The 21,479-nt window shown below is 39.1% G+C and overlaps 1 protein-coding gene across 2 annotated transcripts; it reads right to left on the bottom strand.

The window, feature by feature from the left end:
- Nucleotides 1–1,175: 1,175 nt before the first annotated feature.
- Nucleotides 1,176–20,489, bottom strand: LOC115137981 (uncharacterized). Of its 2 annotated transcripts, XM_029674349.2 has the most exons (4): nt 20,454–20,489; nt 5,106–5,146; nt 4,718–4,787; nt 1,176–4,141 (listed from the first exon to the last, which is right to left on the bottom strand). In XM_029674349.2, the coding sequence occupies exons 3-4, from the start codon at nt 4,726–4,728 to the stop codon at nt 2,530–2,532; spliced, it is 1,623 nt and encodes a 540-aa protein (XP_029530209.1). In that variant the 5' UTR covers nt 4,729–4,787; nt 5,106–5,146; nt 20,454–20,489; the 3' UTR covers nt 1,176–2,529. The 2 variants fall into 2 exon arrangements, with proteins under 2 accessions (XP_029530209.1, XP_029530210.1); XM_029674350.2 differs by lacking the exon at nt 5,106–5,146 and having other exon boundaries at nt 20,454–20,483.
- Nucleotides 20,490–21,479: the final 990 nt, after the last annotated feature.

Here is a 21,479-nt window from a genome sequence, read left to right as displayed (position 1 = left end):
AATGAGTTTGGGTAATCCAAAAGTTACATTAGTGATTACAATTTTGGACAGCAGCTGCATAGTGCGGACCCAAGCCTATTGAATAAAATTAGGGCCTTTATTGCTCAATCTAATTCATGATGATTAAACAAAAAAATCCATAGGCCAAATCATTGAACGCAGCTTTTATTTTTCAACCTGAATCATTGAGCCCAATCAGTCCTCCATGACAACAAAATCATAAACAACCGAGTAGGGCTGGCTAATAAGTCCTTCGTTTTGGGGTTATGCTCAGGTAAAACAATTTGGCTAATCTATACTTCCATATTTCCAAGTCCTATTCTTAAAGATCAAGGGGTATAACATTTATTGGAATGACTGGAATTCTAATAGACTTTGGTTTTTAACGTAAAGATATAATTTAATCGTATTAATAAATGTAATATATATATATATATGTCCAGCTATGTAAACGTTAACATTGATGTTAATTCATTTGGCAACATACATTGTTGTCTTCTTCTAATTCCTCTTCAGGGGAAAGTAATCTAAAAGTAGTGGAATGTAATCAGATTACATTACTGAGTTTGGGTAATCCAAAAGTTACGCTACTGATTACAATTTTGGACAGGTAACTTGTAACTGTAACGGATTACATTTCGAATGTCACCTACCCAACCCTGAACATATCTAGAAAAGCGATATATCAATTTTAGTAACTTCTGTCACATCCAGTTGGTTGTGTGGAGGAACTACAAAAGTATGACAGTCAATTGCAGCTAAAAGCAGAAGCATTTGGGAATAATCTCAACAAACCAGACACACGGTGTACTGCACAATAGGAGGAATATTACCCCTCTATTCCAGTCAGAGACAGCTGAAATTCAGAGACGACAATGTTGAGCTTCAGAAATATCTTACTGACCATATGACATCCTCAGTTCTCCATATTACAATGTTATACTGTCTAGTATAGTGAACATCCAATACATTCCACTAGGTGTCTCATCAGTCTCAATTTTCACAAAATACTACAAACTCCAACTATTATCTGTTAGTGTTGTTGTTTTCAGTGTTGATGTAATCAAAGTCATATACGCCTGGTTTGGTGAGTCACTAGAAAAATGGGTCAAATTATGGCAGTTAAAAGCTTAGACAGTGACAATATAAAAAGAGTCAGAACGTATATAATTCATTTGTGATGATTTATTTAATATATTTCTTAGTGGAAACATCTAGACAACATGCACAAATGTTTCAGGGTTCCCCATCAACAGTATGTGATAAACACTTCACAACAAATATATTCTGAAAGATTTTTGATTGTTAGGTTCCCATACATTTTGATGAAGATAATCAATGATACTATCGGATAAAATGCAATTCCAGTGACAAAAAAGTATATATATACATGTATATAGGTTACATACATGTAACATACATCCACATCATTGTTTTTGCTTTACTATATGTTTCAATAGTACTTTCCCTGGAGATGATTCCACCCTTTACTCACACCAGCTTTAACATAATCCCTAACTCCCTTGTGTTCCTCAGCTCTCTTCTTCATCTCCTCAAGTTTTTGAACCATCTCTCTGTTTCCTGTCTCCTTCATCTTCACAATCAGGAAGTCCAGATGCAGAGCAGTGGACAGTGAGACGGCCTTAAAATATGATCTCTTCCATTTTGATGAAGCACTGATAGCATTCCTCCACCAGTCTGTCTTTCTCAGGTGTGAGCTGCTCCAACTCTGTCTGAAGTCTACTGATCAGACCCCCCTTCTCCACAGCCGCATTCTTATTGATTTCAAACCTATTCTTAAATTCCTCACATGTCCTGAGAACCGATCTGTTCTTGGTAACATACATTTTGTATTATTTGACATGCTTGGTGTAGTGACATTTAGTTTTATACAAAGTGCATTGTTTGTTATTCATCACACTACACGATAACTCACCAGTAGCCTGGAAAGTGGCAGTTCTCCTCACAGACACTGCAGAATACTACACATTTAGTTAAATGCCACCATGGTGATTCTATGGGGACATTCTCTTTGTAATGTTCTTCAACAGTATATGTTAAGTCCTTATTTTACTCCATGTCTTTCTTGTGTTCCTCCATGGATGTTTAGAGTCTGTTTGATCTCATCCTGCTTCAGATCAGTCATGTGGATTCACTCACGTAAGATGCTGCCAAATGCCTCCAGTTGTTTGTGTTCTCTCTGAACTTCTTCATTAATCTCCCCATTTGTGGGTGTTTTATTTACAAAGAATGCCATATATGCAAGCTATTGAAGAAAGTGTTATTAATGTAGGCAGGTATCCATCATCTGAGGTTATGATTAAGAAACAAAAAATAGCATTGGTTATTCTCATACAAAACATTATGTAGTTGACATTAAATGTACATTATTTCTTGAAGAGAAAAATAATTAAGAAGAACAACTTTCATTTCCACCCAGCATCTCTTTTCTATCCTACGGTCATGTTTATTTTTCACATGTTTTTCACATGTTATTTTTTTGCTTTACTATCTCAGTAAGAGATGATTTCACTGTTTCTTCATACCAGCTTTAAAGTAATCTAAAGCTCCCTTGTATTCCTCCTCAGCTCTCTTCTTCATCTTCTCCAGTTTGTGAATCTTCTCTGTGTTTCCTGTCTCCTTCACCTTCTCAATCAGGAAGTCCAGATGCTGAGCAGTGGACAGTGAGCTGGTCTTTAAGGCTTTCTCTTCAAGGTTGATGACACACTGGTATGATTCTTCCACCAGTCTGGCTTTCTCAGATGTGAACTGCTTCAACTCTGACTGAAGTCTGCTGATCAGAGTCTCTTTCTCCCCAGCCGCTTTCTCAATGATTTCATATGTCTTTTTTAATTTCTCATTCGTCCTTATAACCTGCCTGGTCATAAAAACATACATTTTCTTTTCTTTGACGTGATCGGTGTAGTGACATTTCCCAGTACACCTTGTGCAGTGAAAGTTCTTCATCACAGTACACCATGAGAGATCTTTGACCCACCAACAGCCTGGATAGTGACAGTTCTCCTCACAGACTGTGCAAGTGGTAGCCTCATCTCCATTTGTATCTGCCTTTCCTTTGTATTTCTCGTCAACATTGTATGAAAAGTCCTTGTTTTCCTCCATGTCTTTCTTGTGTTTATCGAGTGCTTCTTGAGTCTGCTTGATTTCATTCTGTTTCAGATCAATCAGGTGGACCTGCTTGCGTATGTTGCTGACACACTCCTCCAGGTGTTTCTGCTCTCTCAGAATTCCTTCAGACATCTTCACGTTTTGAGGTGTTATTCTACCCAGGAACTCTGTGAATTCATTCATGCTCTCCTCTGATACGTCCCATAAATTCTTCAAGATACGTTCTTCTTTCTTGGCCTGGGTTGCTTTTGCAGAGGTGACACTCTTTCTTTGAGAGTTGTTGAATAGGAAATAAATAGATTGATTGCTGTCATCTTTTGCACAGGGGACTTGAGCATCTTCTAAGGCCTGTAGAGCATCAGTAGGTTCAAAACCATCTGAGTGTGTGATGAGGGCCACGATGTTCTTCTCCATGTCTTTGCCAAATAAGGACAAAATTGCATCAAATATGTACTTCTGTTCAACAGTGAGTCGATTTGCACTTGATTTCACCACTAAACCAACAGCATCAATTTGATGGACTCCATATTCAGATCTAAACAACTCAAATAGTTTTTTAGCGATTAGTTGGTCTTCTTGAATCCCTCTGGTGTCTCCATACCCAGGAGTGTCGATGATGGTGAGAGAGTAGGGCAATTTAGATCCCTCAAACCAAAATACCTCATAAACAGTAATCCCTGTAGTTTCACTTTCAGTTTTTTTTTTACTTTCAGACTTTTTATCATCCTCTATTTCCTCCTCCACAATCTCAAACCAGACTTTGTCCTCCTGTTTTACACCCAGGAAATAATTGACCATGGTATTGATGAGAGATGACTTCCCTGTTCCTGTCTCTCCCACTATCAGAACGGTTCTGTTAACCTTGGTGGAATCTCTCTCTCCAAAGGTCCATCTTCTGAGCAGGCCTTCTTCATCTAGCTTCTGTTTCTTTGTTTCCAGCTGATACCTTGCAGGAGGTCCTTCGTCGATAAGGTTACTTGCAATCGTGTCTTGAATGTTTGACGATGTGTCTCTAATCATGGGAAATAAATTAACATATGTTATAATATAAAATGTACTTTATAATTTTGTTTTACTGTATAGGAAGAATCATAAGTTCTCTGAGAGATCTCAGAGATCTGAGGGCAAAAAGATGAAGACTTTACCAATAAGGCAATTGGTTTTGTTTAAAATGTCATATAGCTTTCAACCAATGGCACTTATCAAATCAAGTGGACTGTGGGGACGGGTTTTCCAGATCCAGATTAAGCCTTTTCCTTGACAAAAAAAAACACTTTCAATGGAGATTCTCCATTCAGACTGCATTTTAGACCAGAGTTAGGCTTAATCTGGGTCTGACAAAACGGAAAATAGATTTGTACGGTTTGCATTCATCAATAATCTATAAAACGTTCAATCTGTCCGTAAAATGTATTTAGGTACAAAACTTTTGTGAAACAGAACAGTTAAAAATATAGGGCAAATAGAAATCAATCTGGATGGTCTTCAGAAATAGATGGGAGGGGTTGAGAGTAGTGGAAGGTTAGAAGTAAAACAATATATACATTCAATAACATTTGTAATAACAATGAAATCTGCTGAGACTCACTTGCTTGCCATGATGGTCTCTTGGTTGTGTGATCCACTCAGGGAAGATACAGTTGACCGGTGATTAAGCTCTGTAAACAGAAAGCATAATTTCAACAAATTGGAAGACTTGACAAACTCAGGAATGTTAGTATATTTTCATGCCAACTTAAAAAGATAAGGTAGCTGGTTTCACTGCATTTGTAAGTTTAATGTAGTGTCGTGGCATTTGCTGTCATTAAATGTGAAGACTGTTATGTTATCAAATCAATTCTCTATGTGTAATTTTTCCGTAATTAACTATGAAGTTGTGGCACCACGGGAAAATGTTGTTTATAGAGTTGCAACTTCCCAAATATAACTCTTCAGATATTTCATTATCTTACAGTCATTTATTAATGTATTATTACCTCATCAGTCTCATTCCTGAATGTCAAAAACCCTTGGATATCTGCACAAAATAAATAAATATTTATTTACTAACTAATCAATTACAGAATTACATGAACAGACACACAATAGTTATACATTGGTTACTGACATGATAAACTAAAAAGTCCCTAGTGGGCTAAGCCGATATGACGGCTTGGTAGACAAAGGAAAGGGGTGGGTCCAGCTCAAGAGCAGGAAACTCAGAGTGGACCCACGTCGACTACACTACACTCATGGAAATGCATATACTTTGAACATGAACAACCACTCATTCGAAAATAAATAGCAAATTACATATTGACGAGTGTAGCCTTTGTTGTCCCTCACTGCGATCGCTAGTCAATCATCAGAAAATCTCTGGTTTGTCCACCAGAGATCAAAGTCTTTCGTAGTTGTAGCTTGTTATAACAGATATGTCAGAGTACCATTCGGTTATTTGACCGGTTTTGTTTACCAGAAAAAGTACTTAAACAGCTGCAGTCTGCGTAATTGTTCTTCAGTTCGTAGATTTCTTAGCCGTTTCAACGTGGGAATGATCTCCACGTTCTCTTGTCTTATCCTTTGGTAGAGTTGCCAACCATTTCAACATGTAGCGACAGCTTCCATCTTTTCTGGTCTAATGTACATTTTGTCGGAAGTGGGTTTTATACTGGAGAAGAAAGGGGGTGTTCCATGTAATGTCTGTGCTCACGGGGGCGTGGCCAATGACTGATCCTAGTTACTATGAAAACTATTCTCATTTGGAAGACTAAGATTACATTGGTATCTTTCCAAAAGTATTCCTATACTCAATCATTTATTTTATACAACAAGAAATACACCTGGACATCAAATACCTTTGATGTCCAGGTGTCGCTCTGTGCTAAACAGTCACATTTCAATCTCTGATACTACAGAGCCCAGAAGTAGAGTATTTTTCAACCGCCATAAAGCGCCCACCTCCACCTCTGTGGGAGAGAGAGGGCACTGTAGAGCGTACCCACTATAATCTTATCCTTCAGATCTTCACAGGAGAGTTATGACAGTAGGCAACTTGGAATAAACATTTTACATTAATGAGTTAGGAAAATATGTTATGATTTCTAGTACTATAAATGTTAAATGGGATTAACTATAATATGGAACGATAAGTAATTTATGTTGAAGAAAGGCTGCTGTAAAACTCAACATTTTTTTTCATGATCCTATTGGGTTCACCTAGGGGTCACGATAAGGGTTGTACCAAAATGCTTGATGTATTAGAATAATTGATTATGCTTATATTGTATTAATAGAAGGGGAGTTATAAAACCCCTCCCTCCTTACATTTATAGGGTCCTAGACTACAGATTAACAATATATATTTTCATTATAGAGGTTTAGAATTGTTCCACAGTTGTTCTCTAGTTATCTCTCTCTCTACCTATTATAAAAAGACCCCTTTTAGAAATGTGACTTAGACAGAACTCTGCAGGGGAGTGAAGGAGATAAGACTAGGCAAACATTCCACAATAAATCAACTTTGGGGAGTGGACGTTTACTGCTAAGTTTTTAGATAACACTAAAAGCAGTTGTTTATATAGCTTTGTAGCCATGGTTTTGGTCTCAGGCGTAAAAAGGTAATGACGTAGGTAGTAACATCACCAGGGCTAGACTTAGGGTTTAACCTCTCTGAACCACCCATACCGGATCCGGGATAATTGTCATCAGCAACGCTGAATAGCATAGCGCCACAGTCAAATAATATTACTAGAAAAAAAATCTTATTCATGAAATCACAGCTTAGCCTTTCGTTAAACCTCTAGTGACTCCCCATCCCGGGTCCGGGAGCGTAATCATCAACTGACACTAATTAGCATAATGCAACGGACATAAATATTCCTAGAAAATATTCCTACTCATGAAAATCACAAGTCAAATATATTGAGACACAGCTTAGCCTTTTGTTAACCTCTTCAGTCGACCCTCTACTTTTTTGAACATTCTGTTAAAAATCGCGCAACATTTCAGCGCCCTGCTACTCATGCCAGGAATATAGTATATGCATTTGCTTAGTCTGTGTGGATAGAAAACACTCAGACGTTTAAAAAACTGGTTAAATCACTGCTGTGGCTTTACCAGAACGGCATTTACATCGAAAAGCACATGAAAAACTGATCACTGAAAATGGGGAAAATATATCCATGCGCTACTTGAACCCATTGATAAACGTGAACCACAATTAATTGACTGAGGTTGCAGTACCTACAGCTTCCACAGGGTGTCTAGAGTCTTGTCATTTCCCTTCGAGTTTTTTCTTGGTCAAACACATACAGGACACCGTATCTAATCCGGTCTAGGACCGGATATTTTCGTTGAGTTTCTAGCCGGACATTTTTCCAGACGGACAGCTAATGATCTTTACATCGCCTCCTGATGAATTTTATCGCTTATTAACGTTTACTAATACCTAAAGTTGCATTACAAACGTATTTCGAAGTGTTTTGTGAAAGTTTATCGTCGACTTTTTGAATTTTAAAAAATGACGTTACGTTTTGAAACGATGTTTTTTTCGTTTATCACACAGTCTACATATAACGATATCTAGGCTTTATATGGACCGATTTAATCGAAATAAAGACCCAAATAGTGTTTATGGGACATCTAGGAGTACCAACAAAGAAGATGGTGAAAGGTAATGAATGTTTTCTATTTTATTGTGCGGTTTGTGTAACGCCGAAATGCTAATTATTTTGTTTACGTCCCCTGTGGGTCTTTTGGGGTGTTGCATGCTATCAGATAATAGCTTCTCATGCTTTCGCCGAAAAGCATTTTAAAAATCTGACTTGTTGCCTGGATTCACAACGAGTGTAGCTTTAATTCGATACCCTGCATGTGTATTTTAATGAACTTTTGAGTTTTAACTAATACTATTAGCATTTAGCGTAGCGCATTTGCATTTCCAGAGCTCTAGTTGGGACGCAAGCGTCCCGAGTAGAAGCAACAGGTTAATCACCCTGTCATCTCAGCTTTTCAAAATATGCTTTACAGCCAAAGCTAGACAAGCATTTGTGTAAGTTTATTGATAGCCTAGCATAGCATTTTGTCCAGCTAGCAGCAGGTAACTTGGTCACGGAAATCAGAAAAGCAATCAAATTAAATCGTTTACCTTTGATGAGCTTCGGATGTTTTCACTCACGAGACTCCCAGTTAGATAGCCAATGTTCCTTTTTTCCCAAAATAGTATTTTTGTAGGCGAAATAGCTCCATTTGTTCTTCACATTGCAGTCACGACCACGCCGAAAAATATTCCAAATTAGCTCCATAATATCGACAAAAACATGGCAAACGTTGTTTATAATCAATCCTCAAGGTGTTTTTCAAATATCTATTCGATTAATATATCCACCGGGACAATTGTTTTTTTCAGTAGGACCGATTGGAATAATGGCTACCTCTGTTTTTTACGCAAGAATCACTCTGGGGGCCATCAGGTGACCAGTTGCGCAATGTAGCCGCTTACGGTTATTCTTCAACATAAATGCGTAGACACCTTGGGGAATACGGAGAAAAAGTAATCTGGTTGATAGCCCATTCACTGCTCTATAGGGACGCATTGGAACGCATAGCTTTCAAAAGATGAGTCACTTCCGGATTGGATTTTTCTCAGGCTTTCGCATGCAATATCAGTTCTGTTATACTCACAGACAATATTTTTACAGTTTTGGAAACTTTAGAGTGTGTTCTATCCTACGCTGTCAATTATATGCATATTCTAGCCTCTTGTCCTGACAAAATATCCCGTTTACTACGGGAACGTCATTTTTCCAAAAATGAAAATACTGCCCCCTAGTCACAAAAGGTTAACAAAACAAATTAAGACCTTTTCTTTGGTGCAGAACTTACTCGGACACATGAGTGATATGTTCCTGATTGTCAACTTCTGTCTGCAATTGCATTAATAAAGGCTTTTGAATGATTTAATTAAAGAAGTCATAATGCTAATTTCACCAATGAGCCAATGATTGACAAGGACAAAAGGAACAAATCCTAACAATCCCTCACAAATGATCCAAATATATCTATTTATTTTTTTGAAACCCCCGACACAATTTGAATTGTTGAAAAGTTGAGTCTAAATAAGTTCAGCAAACTAAACTCCTTGTCCAGTCAACCTAGCTATTTGAAGGCAAAATATGAATGTACAAATTCACGCAACAATTTTTTTATTTAGCTCTGAGCGGGTTTAATGTTTAGAAAGTAATTAATAAATGATGAATAAATGAAGAACAGACTATATAAATGTTCATGTAAACATATTACCTGAACATATAAAATAGATAACCCAATAACAACAATACAAACAACGATAGCAACAACTCACTTTCACCCAGGTATTCAATGAACATACAGTGCACCTTCAGAAAGTATTCACACACCCTGACTTTTTCCACATGTTGTTGTGTTGCAGCCTCAATTTAAAATATATTAAATTCAATGGCCGACACACAATACACAATGTCAAAGTGGAATTGTGTTTTTAGAATTTGTTATACATTTATAAAAAATGAAAAGCTGAAATGTCTTGAGTCAATAAGTATTCGACCCCGTTTATTATGGAAAAGCTAAATAAGATCAGGAGTAAAAAATATGCTTAGCAATTCACATAATAAGTTGCGTGGACTCACTCTGTGTGCAATAATAGCATTTCAAATGATTTTTGAATGACTACCTCATCTCTGTACCTCACACATACAATATTCTGTAAGGTCGCTGAGTCAAGCAATGAATTTCAAACACAGATTCACCCACAAAGACTAGGGAGGTGTTTCAATGCCTCGCAAAGAAGGGCACCCATTGGTAGCTGGGTAAAAATATCAATTTGAGCATGGTGAAGTTATTAAATACACATTGAATGGTGTATCAATACACCCTGTCATTACAAAGATACATATGTCCTTCCTAACTCAGTTCAATGAAACCGCTCAGGGATTTCATCATGAGGCAAATGGTGACTTTAAAACAATTATAGAATTAATGGCTGTGATAGGAGGAAACTGAGGATGGATCAACAGCATTGTAGTTATGGCACAAAACTGACCAATTTGAGAGTGTAAAAAAAAGCTTGTACAGAATTAATATATCTCAAAACATGCATCCTGTTTGCAATAAGGCACTAAAGTAAAACTGCAAAAAATGTGGCATAACATAACTTTGTGTCTTGAATACAAAGTATTATGTTTGGGGCAAATCCAATACAACACATCACTGAGTACCACTCTTCATATGTTCAGGCATGGTAGTTGCTGCATCATGCTATGGGTATGTTTGGCACCAGTAAAGACTAGGGAGTTGTTTAGTGTAAAAAATAAATGGAATAGAGCTAAGCACAGGCAACATGTGTTTTTCAGATCTTGTTGCCATCTGATACACATTCAGATGTCATAAACCAGCACTGCAGAGCTCCTCCTGTACTATGTTGTGCCTTGATTGTATAACTGTTGATGATATCTGGAAATGTGCATGTACACCCTGGCCCATCTACTGTTGCTAGCGCCAATTCTGACTTGTGCTCTGATATCAGCTTCACTGATTTCTGCTCTCGTAAAAGCCTGGGTTTTCTGCACGTTAACACTAGAGGTTTATTACGTAAAATGGATCAGTTGAAAGGGAGGATTCACAGCTCCATTCCAGATGTGTTGGTCATTACTGAGACGTGGTTAAGGAAGAGTGTTTTGAATACTGATGTTAACCTTTCTGGTTATAACCTTTTTTGGCAAGACAGCTCTTCCAAAGGTTGGGGAGTGACAATCTTTACCAAGTATCACCTTCAGTGCTCAGTTGTCTCCACCAAGTCTGTCCCCAAACAATTTGATTTGATGGTTTTAAGCATTAAACTTTCAAATAGCTCTTTGTTGACTGTTGCTGGGTGCTATCATCCTCCATCAGCACCGGCCTGTACCCTACCTGCCCTAAGCTCTCTCCTGGTCCCTTACACTAAGTCTGAATTTGTCCTGCTAGGTGACCTAAACGGGGACATGCTTAAACCACCTGACCAAGTCCTAAAGCAATAGGACTCCCTAAATCTTTCTCAGATTATTACCAATCCCACAAGATATGACTCCAAACACCCAGAAAAGGCTACCCTCCTTGATGTTATCCTCACAAATAATCCTGATAGGTATCAGTCTGGTGTTTTCTGTAAATGACCTTAGTGATCACTGTTTTACAGCCTCTGTTCGTAATGGCTGCTCAGTGAAACGACCTGTTCTGATTTGTCATGGACGCTTGGTAAAAAAATGTAATGAGCAAAAGCCTTCCTTCATGAACTGGCCTCTGTAAAATGGTATAAAACCAGCTTGAAGATGCCCCGACCTTCTTTTTTGATATTTTCAGTGATATTGTTGACAAACACGCCCCCATAAAGAAACCAATAATTAAAAACAGGTTCAGCCCCTGGTTCGACCGTGATCTTGCAGAGCTACTCCACTTCAAGAATTGTATTTGGCAAAATGCTCGGCACACGCGTACTCAGGCTGACTGGCTATCATTCAGGCAAATGAGAAATAAGTGCACTCAGGCTATCTGAAAGGCCAAAGTTAGTTACTTTAAGGAGCAGTTCTCTCTCTGTGGGTCTAACCCTAAGAAGTTCTGGAAAACGTTTAACAAAGACCTGGAGAATAAACCCTCCTCCTCACAGCTGCCCATGTCTCTTAATGTTGATGATATGGTTGTTACTGACAAGAAGCACATGGCTGAGCTCTTTAATAACCACTTCATTAAGTCAGGATATCTTTTTGACTCAGCCATGCCTCCTTACCCTTCCAACATTTCCTCATCTTCCACCCCTTCTAATGCAACTATCCCTGATGCTTCTCCCTCTTTTTCCCTGCCCTGCTACAAAGTTTCTCCCTGCAGGCAGTCACTGAGTCCGAGGTGCTAAAGGAGCTCCTTAAACTGGGTCAGATGGTTTAGACCCTTCTTTATGGTTGCTGCCCCTACAATTGCCAAGCCTATCTCCAACCTTCTTAACTTCTTTGGGATAGGGGGCTAGGATATGCATATAATTGGTAGATTTGGATAGAAAACACTCTAAAGTTTCTAAAACTGTTAAAATAATGTCTGTGAGTATAACAGAACTGAAATGGCAGGGAAACCCCGAAGACAAACCATCCCCCCCCAAAAAAAAAAATCAGCATATCACTGATTTCAATGGCTGGCACTTTTATAATAGGGCAAAATCGTCACCGATTGCAGTTCCTAGGGCTTCCACTAGATGTCAACAGTCTTTAGAAAGAGTTTCAGGCTGGTTTTTGGAAAAATGAGGGAGAAGTTGTAGTTTTTCTAAGTGGCTCCCATTTTGGCTGTAGTGTTTCCAAGTGTTTCCAAGCACATGGCAGATAGAGCGCATTCTTTTTGTTTATCTCCCGTAAAGACAATAATGATTCTCTGTCTTAAATTGTATCGTTTATTTGTGTATTAGGGTACGTAAGGTTTCATTATAAATGTTGATTGACTTGTTTGGATAAGTTTATTTGTAACGTTTGGGATTCATTTTGTGTGCATTTTGAAGGAGGGAAACGGAGTGGATTATTGACTGAAGCGCGCCAGCTAAACTGAGTTTTTATGGATATGAAAAAGGACTTTATCGAACAAAAGGACCACATGTAATGTAACTGGGACCTTTTGGAGTGACAACATAAGAAGATCTTCAAAGGTAAAGCATATATTATTTCGCTATTTCTGACTTTCGTGTCGCCTCTCCCTGGTTGAAAATCATTTGTTATGCATTTGTGTGCTGGGTGCTGTCCTCAGATATTTGCATGGTTTGCTTTCGCCGTAAAGCCTTTTTGAAATCTGACACCTTGGCTGGATTAACAAGAAGTTAAGCTTCATGTTGATGTATAAAACATATATTTTCAGGAATGTTGAATATTTGAATTTAGTATTTTTGATTTTCGCGCTCTGCAATTTCACCGGAATTTTGCCAGGTGAGGCGCTAACGTCCCACGTATCCGTAAGAAGTTAACAAATCAAATCAAATGTTATTTGTCACATACACATGGTTAGCAGATGTTAATGCGAGTGTAGCGAAATGCTTGTGCTTCTAGTTCCGACAATGCAGTAATAACCAACGAGTAATCTAGCTAACAATTCCAAAACTACTACCTTATACACACAAGTGAAAAGGGATAAAGAATATGTACATAAAGATATATGAATGAGTGATGGTACAGAGCGGCATAGGAAAGATGCAGCAGATGGTATAGAGTACAGTATATACATATGAGATGAGTAATGTAGGGTATGTAAACAAAGGGGCATAGTTTAAAGTGGCTAGTGATACATGTATTACATAAAGATGCAGTAGATGATAGAGTACAGTATATACATATGAGATTAATAATGTAGGGTATGTAAACATTTATATTAAGTAGCATTGTTTAAAGTGGCTAGTGATATATTTTACATCAATTTCCATCAATTCCCATTATTAAAGTGGCTGGAGTTGAGTCAGTGTGTTGGCAGCAGCCACTCAATGTTAGTGGTGGCTGTTTAACAGTCTGATGGCCTTGAGATAGAAGCTGTTTTTCAGTCTCTCGGTCCCAGCTTTGATGCACCTGTACTGACCTCGCCTTCTGGATGATAGCGGGGTGAGCAGACAGTGGCTCGGGTGTTTGTTTCCTTGATGATCTTTATGGCCTTCCTGTGACATCGGGTGGTGTAGGTGTCCTGGAGGGCAGGTAGTTTGCCCCCGGTGATGCGTTGTGCAGACCTCACTACCCTCTGGAGAGCCTTACGGTTGTGGGCGGAGCAGTTGCCGTACCAGGCGGTGATGTAGAAGTTTGTGAGTGCTTTTGGTGACAAGCCAAATTTCTTCAGCCTCCTGAGGTTGAAGAGGCGCTGCTGCGCCTTGATTGATTGAATATGTCCGTAAACACACCAGCCAGCTGGTCTGCGCATGCTCTGAGGGCGCGGCTGGGGATGCCGTCTGGGCCTGCAGCCTTGCGAGGGTTAACACATTTAAGTGTTTTGCTCACCTCGGCTGCAGTGAAGGAGAGTCCGCATGTTTTGGTTGCGGCCGTGTCAGTGGCACTGTATTGTCCTCAAAGCGGGCAAAAAAGTTATTTAGTCTGCCTGGGAGCAAGGCATTGTCCGTGACTGAGCTGGTTTTCTTTTTGTGTCTGAGCCGTTGAATTGCGATTCTACTTTGTCTCTATACTGACGCTTAGCTTGTTTGATTGCCTTGCGGAGGGAATAGTTACACTGTTTGTATTAGGTCATGTTTCCGGTCACCTTGCCCTGATTAAAAGCAGTGGTTCGCGCTTTTTCACGCGAATGCTGCCATCAATCCACGGTTTCTGGTTTGGGAATGTTTTAATCGTTGCTATGGGAACGACATCTTCAACGCACGTTCTAATGAACTCGCTCACCGAATCAGCGTATTCGTCAATGTTGTTGTTTGACGCAATACGAAACATATCCCAGTCCACGTGATGGAAGCAGTCTTGGAGCGTGGAATCAGATTGGTCGGACCAGCGTTGAACAGACCTCAGTGTGGGAGCTTCTTGTTTTAGCTTCTGTCTGTAGGCAGGGAGCAACAAAATGGAGTCGTGGTCAGCTTTTCCGAAAGGACGGCGGGGGATGGCCTTATATGCATTGCGGAAGTTAGAATAGCAATGATCCAAGGTTTTACCAGCCCTGTCCCTTCTCTCTGGGGAGGTTCCCATTTTGTCTATTGTATTCTCTCGGGTCTGCAATCTGGTTACCGCTCAGGTTATGGATATGTCACTGCAACCTTAAAGGTACTCAATGATGTCACCATTTCCCTTGATTCTAAGCAATATTGTGCTGCTATTTTTATTGACTTGGCCAAAGCGTTTGATATGGTAGACCATTCCATTCTTGTGGCTAAAGAGTATTGATGTCTCTGAGGGGTCTTTGGCCGGGTTTGCTAACTACCTCTCTCAAAGAGTGCAGTGTATAAAGTTTGAAAATCTGCTATCTCAGCCTTTGCCTGTCACCAAGGGAGTACCCCAAGGCTCAATCCTAGGCCCTACTCTCTTTTCAATTTACATGAATAACATAGCTCAGGCAGTAGGAAGCTCTCTCATCCATTTATATTCAGATGATACAGTCTTATGCTCAACTGGCCCCTCCCTGGATTTTGTGTTAAATGCTCTACAACAAAGCTTTCTTAGTGTCTAACAAGCTTTATCTACCCTTAACCTTGTTCTGAACACCTCCAAAACAAAGGTCATATGGTTTGGTAGAAGAATGCCCCTCTTCCCACAGGTGTTATTACTACCTCTGAGGGTTTAGAGCTTGAGGTAGTCACCTCATACAAGTACTTGGGAGTATGGCTAGATGGTACACTGTTCTTCTTTCTGAAGATATCAAAGCTGCAGTCTATAGTTAAATCTACACATGGTTTCCTCTATTGTAATTGCTCCTCTTTCACCCCAGCTGCCAAACAAACCCTGATTCAGATGACCATCCTACCCATGCTAGATTACAGAGACTTCATTTATAGATCGGCAGGTAAGGGTGCTCTCGAGCGGCTAGATGTTCTTTACCATTCAGCCATCAGATTCGCCACCAATGCTCCTTATCGGACACATCACTGCACTCTATACTCCTCTGTAAACTGGTCATCTCTGTATACCCGTCGCACTGGTTGATGCTTATTTATAAAAGCCTCTTGGGCCTCACTCCCCCCTATCTGAGATATCTACTGCTGGCCTCATTCTCTACATACAACTCCCGTTCCGCCAGTCACATTCTGTTAAAGGTCCCCAAAGCACACACATCCCAGGGTCACTCCTCTTTTCAGTTCGCTGCAGCTAGCGACTGGAACAAGCTGTAACAAACACTCAAACTGGACAGTTTTACCTCAATCTCTTATTTGAAAGACTCAATCATGGACACTCTTACTGACAGTTGTGGGTGCTTGTATGATGTATTGTTGTCTCTACCTTCTTGACCTTTGTGCTGTTGACTGTGCCCAATGTTTGTACCTCTTTTTTGTGCTGCTACCATGCTGTGTTGATACCATGTTGTTGTCATGTTGTGTTGCCACCATGCTGTGTTATGTGTTGCTACCTTGCTATGTTGTTGTCACAGGTCTCTCTTTATGTAGTATTGTGTCTCTCTTGTTGTGATGTGTTTTTGTCCTATATTTATATTGTATTTATTTGTATATTTTTTAATCCCAGGCCCCGTCCCGGCAGGAGGCGTTTTGCCTTTTGGTAGGCCGTCATTGTAAATAATAATTTGTTCTTAACTGACTTGCCTAGTTAATTAAATTAAGGTTAAATAAAATTTAAAAAATAAAAATCAATTGGTTATTATCGTAGATTGAACAGACCTTCCTTTACAATTCTGATAACTAAAATACACAACTCTATCATTCATTCATTTATAATCAAAGTACCCTTTTCAAACATCTTTTCCATAAATAGAGTTTTTTTTTTCAACCAGCACATTTGAGTTAAGCCATAATATTTGTTGTAATATTTGTTCTATCTTTTCAGGTGGAAGAAATTTAATTCGGAACCAGCTCTACAATGCTTGTTTGAAAAAGACAGATATTTAGATATTTATTTTTATTTTCAATTAATCGAAAAGGAGACATGGCAATCTGCACGAAGGCAAACAGGCCATTTTAAACAATGGATGAGCTTTTCTTAGTCATCTACTTGAAAACTATTTAGGGTTCAAGTAAAACTTTTATATGAGTGAAGCTTTTAGAGAGAGTCTTAGTGCTTTTATATTTAATCATCTCAAATCACCATGTTCACATTCATTATATAAATAGGCAAGCTTTATCTTGTCTGGTTTAGCAACCCAGATAAAGATAAATATTTTTTGCTCATATGATTTGAAAAACAAATCATCAGGAGTAGGCAGCGCCATAAGTAATTGAGTAAACTGAGACTAAGGAGTTAATCATGGGATTTTTTTCCCATAAATATGTCACGTTCTGACCTTAGTTCCTTTGTTTTGTCTTTATTTTAGTATGGTCAGGGCGTGAGTTGGGGTGGGCATGTTTGTTTTTCTATGTTGGTTTCTGTGTTCGGCCTAGTATGGTTCACAATCAAAGGCAGGTGTCGTTAGTTGTCTCTGATTGAGAATCATACTTAGGTAGCTTTTTTCCACCTGTGTTTCGTGGGTGTTTATTTTTCCGTGTTTGTGCCACACAGGACTGTTTCTGTTTTGATTACTTCACGTTTATTGTTTTGTTCAGTGTTCGTTATTCATTAAAAAAACTATGAACACTTACCACGCTGCGCATTGTTCCTCCGATCCTTCATACTACTCCTCTTTCGTCAGACAAAAACCCTTACAAAATAGGAAAGTATTTAGCACTCTATGGTTGAAAGATCTTGTTTATTGAAATTCATTGTGGATATGAATACCAAGTATGTCTACTTCACCGTGAGCCCATTTTATAGGGTAACTGCAAGATAATGTAAAAGTTTTATTTTAAAGATCCAATACGTAATATTGTACACTTATCATAATTAGGTTTCAGTCCAGAAAAGTTATCTAGATCTTCAAGTAGACATTGCAGGGATCTAGCTTGCAGAATTAATATAAAACTTGAGTCATCGGCATACATGGATACCTTTGTTGCAAAACTGTTTAAATACATTTTTGGGTGACATATGAATATATTTAATATAGTTTTATGGTAAAAGGTTAACTTTTTTAGTATTTCACTATTTTTATGTTTGTGCAATTTCACTGAGGATGGTCCTCCCCTTCCTCCACTGTTCACCACCCCAATCCTTTTTTCCACACAACTGTCACGTCCTGACCTTAGTTCCTTTTTTTATGTCTCTATTTTAGTTTGGTCAGGGCATGAGTTGGGGTGGGCATTTTATGTTTCGTTCTGTTTTGTATTTCTATGTGTTTGGCCTGGTATGGTTCCCAATCAGAGTCTCGTTGTCTCTGATTGAGAACCATACTTAGGCAGCCTGTTTTCCCACTTGAGGTGTGGGTAGTTTTCTGTCTTTGTGTGTCTGCACCAGACAGAACTGTTTTGTTTGTTCCGCTTTGTTTGTTTTTTTTGTTCTAGTGTTCAGTTTATTAAAAAATGATGGATACTTACCACGCTGCATATTGATCCGATCCTTCCTACTCCTCCTCAGACGAAGAGGAGATCCGTTACAACAACTTATTCTAAGGATGTAGAGTGAGTTTTCTGTAAACCGCATATGTTATATTCCTTTTCTTTTAGCCATGGAAAGTGATCTTTTTTTAAATAATCTGCTAAACCGTTACAATTATAACTGGCTATTTATAACTTCTTTCACCCCTTACCACAACTATATACTATTCTCAGTCTAAATTGACCATAATTAGTGCCTGTAAAGTTACTGCCATCAGAGGTATTATAACGATCAAAATTTGAGATTTAAAATGTCTGTTTAGAATTCAAGAAACAGGTTCTAGCAATATTTGTTTTATTCCCTTGCCTGTTTGCCTGTGAGCCAATGCCACAGATATTCAAAAATGTAGTCAAGATGTGTGTAGTAAATCTGAGTAGGTTGATGTTTGTGATATTGGATGTGATTTAGTGAGTGTATATGATGTCTGGATAAGAGTAAGAATATGTGTGATGTCCAAATAAATAATAACCCAGCCAATTTGCATGGTTGTGTGTAACATGAAGTGAGTATAGCCTTAATATTCAGGATGATAATTGTAATCCATATTTTATCGCCATCATAGTTGCATAATTTTCATAGAAAAACACATCCCAGCATTTCCATAGCAATTGACGTTTCACATGATTAGGAAAGAGACCTTGCATTACTCTAGAAACGGCTTCACTACAGTACAAATGTATTCCGTACAATATGTTATTATTCCCCAATGTCCCTAATCTGATATCTTCCCATTGTTTATTGTGAACACAGATAAACATGTAGACAAAGACATACAAAAGATAGACAGACAAAACATATAAAATTAGGTCTCGACAATCGAGAGGGAGAGAAGAGGGATCAAGTGTGTGTGTATGAATCCGTATGTGTAAGCGAGCGTGTAATTAAGTGTGTGTGCGCATATGAACTTGATAGAGTTCAGATATTTTTACAGTCCCCACTTTTCTGTAACCTGACGTCCCTGAAGAATTTAGTACAGCCATAGTGTTATGGAGCTGTCTCAGAAGAGCTGTCCAGCTATAAAGAGTTTGTCCACAATGAGAAAGGAACGCTTACCCCTCTCCCTCTGTTGCCTCTGCACAGGATACAGCCTCTTGAGATGTTAATTTAACTCATGGGGAAATTTGTAATTGAGACCGAATTTGGTCCCTTTAGGCTCCCTTCCCCTGCTTTTGTTCAGCTCCTTTTTGCTGGTAGTGTTCAGATTTTTGCGAAGATAGGTCAGGGACCCTCAGTCTGTAACCCTCGGTGGAATACCACCTTGTTTACAGTCTCTAGATGAAGTTTCAAGGCAGATTACAAGAACTCTCTGATCGCCACTTCTGGATCATTGGATACGCATCTGAGGAATCCCCTAAAATATTACATTTTCACGCATGCTATGGGTTTGTATGTCTAGTAGCGACTCCCTCATCACCCTGTTTTCACTGAGTAGACAATCCATGTTGGAATCTCAGTGATGACATTTGAACTCGCAACCTTTGGGTTGCTATACATTTTTACTGTAAGTAACCATCTGTCTTATATAACCATATCAAAGTAACATATACTATTAAGTATCTCTGATATAAGCGTACTTATTTTCCACCATAATTTGCAAATAAATTCATTAAAAATCCTACAATGTGATTTTCTGGATTTCTTCTCATTTTGTCTGTCATAGTTGAAGTGTACCTATGATGAAAATTACAGGCCTCTCATCTTTTTAAGTGGGAGAACTTGCACAATTGGTGGCTGACTAAATACTTTTTTGCCCCACTGTACTTTTATGATATAGCTTCATACAGTACATTGTGTGATTAACTCCCAGCCATATTCTAAAAAATCCACTTTCTTGTCCTTGACTGTTACTGTTCATTCTACATGACCCTTTCTCTATGTTAACAAGCATAGCCTTATAAACTATAAAAACCTATTCATCCTCTCACACAGACCAACCGGACAATGTGCACGGACCAACTCCGACACGGACCAACACCGACACGGACCAACCCAGACAGCAAGTGCAGGACAACATGTGTGGTCCAACCAAGGACTGCACGCCCGGACCACCTGAACTGGCCTTGTGCATGGGGCTTAACTCAACTTAAAACATTTTCGTATATTTTTCACTACAAAAAAAGCTGTTTTTACATATAGACACCATGGTGCTGGGGATAATATATTTCAGGTTGAATATTGTACCTTTAAACTTACCTCTGTGCCAGGAAATGCTTTGACTCAGTTCTGCAGTCAGAGGAATAGAGAAGGAGAGAAAAAGAGGCAAGGTCTTATATCCCAGTATTCTCCTCCCACCTCACCTCACCAGTATAGTACTCCCCCTCTCACCAAGTCAGCTGATTTCAGAGGAGATCATTTTTCAGCAGAGGGTACCATGTAGGTGGCAAATTCCAAACAAAGGAGGACAAGGGATAAGCAAGAGCATAACTTTATGTTGCATATTGGGGGTCAGGGTCAATGGGTTCCGGGATCAACACACCAGATCCCATTCCATAATAATGAGAGCTTCAAGTTACTTTGTGTCCACATCACCAACAATCTAACATGGTCCATGCACCTCCTTTTCCTGGCATGGGTCCTCAGATTCTCAAAAGGTTCTACAGCTGCACCTTTAGAGCATGGTTGCATCACGGCCTGGTATGGCAACTGCTCGGCCTCCGACCGCAAGGCACTACAGAGGGTAATACTTACGGCCCAGTACATGACTGGATCCCAGCTTCCTGCCACCCAGGACCTTTATATCAGGTGGTGTCAGAGGAAGGCCCTAAAAATGGTCAAATAACTCCAGCCACCCTAGGCATAGACTGTTTTCTCTGCTACCGCATGTCAAGCGGTACCGGAGCGCCAAGTCTAGGTCCAAGAAGATTCTAAACAGCTTCTACCCCCAAGCAATAAGACTCCTGAACATCTAATCAAATGGCTACCCACACTATTTGCATCTCCCCCCTCTTTTACATCGCTGCTGCTCTCTGTTATTATCTATGCATAGTCACTTTAATAACTCTACCTACATGTACATATTACCTCAATTACCTACTAACTGGTGCCCCCGCACATTGATGCTGTACCGGTACCCCCTGTATATAGTCTCGCTATTGTTATTTTACTGCTGCTCTTTAATTACTTTTATTTCTTATTCTTATTTGTATTTTTTAAACTGCATGGTTGGTTAGGGGCTTGTAAGTAAGCATTTCACTGTAAGGTTTACCCTTGTTGTATTCA

Source organism: Oncorhynchus nerka, linkage group LG12 (assembly GCF_034236695.1).
Source record: "Oncorhynchus nerka isolate Pitt River linkage group LG12, Oner_Uvic_2.0, whole genome shotgun sequence".
Lineage (NCBI taxonomy): Eukaryota > Metazoa > Chordata > Actinopteri > Salmoniformes > Salmonidae > Oncorhynchus > Oncorhynchus nerka.
Note: the sequence above shows the minus strand (reverse complement) of the source record. Positions and strands in the feature narration are given on the sequence as shown.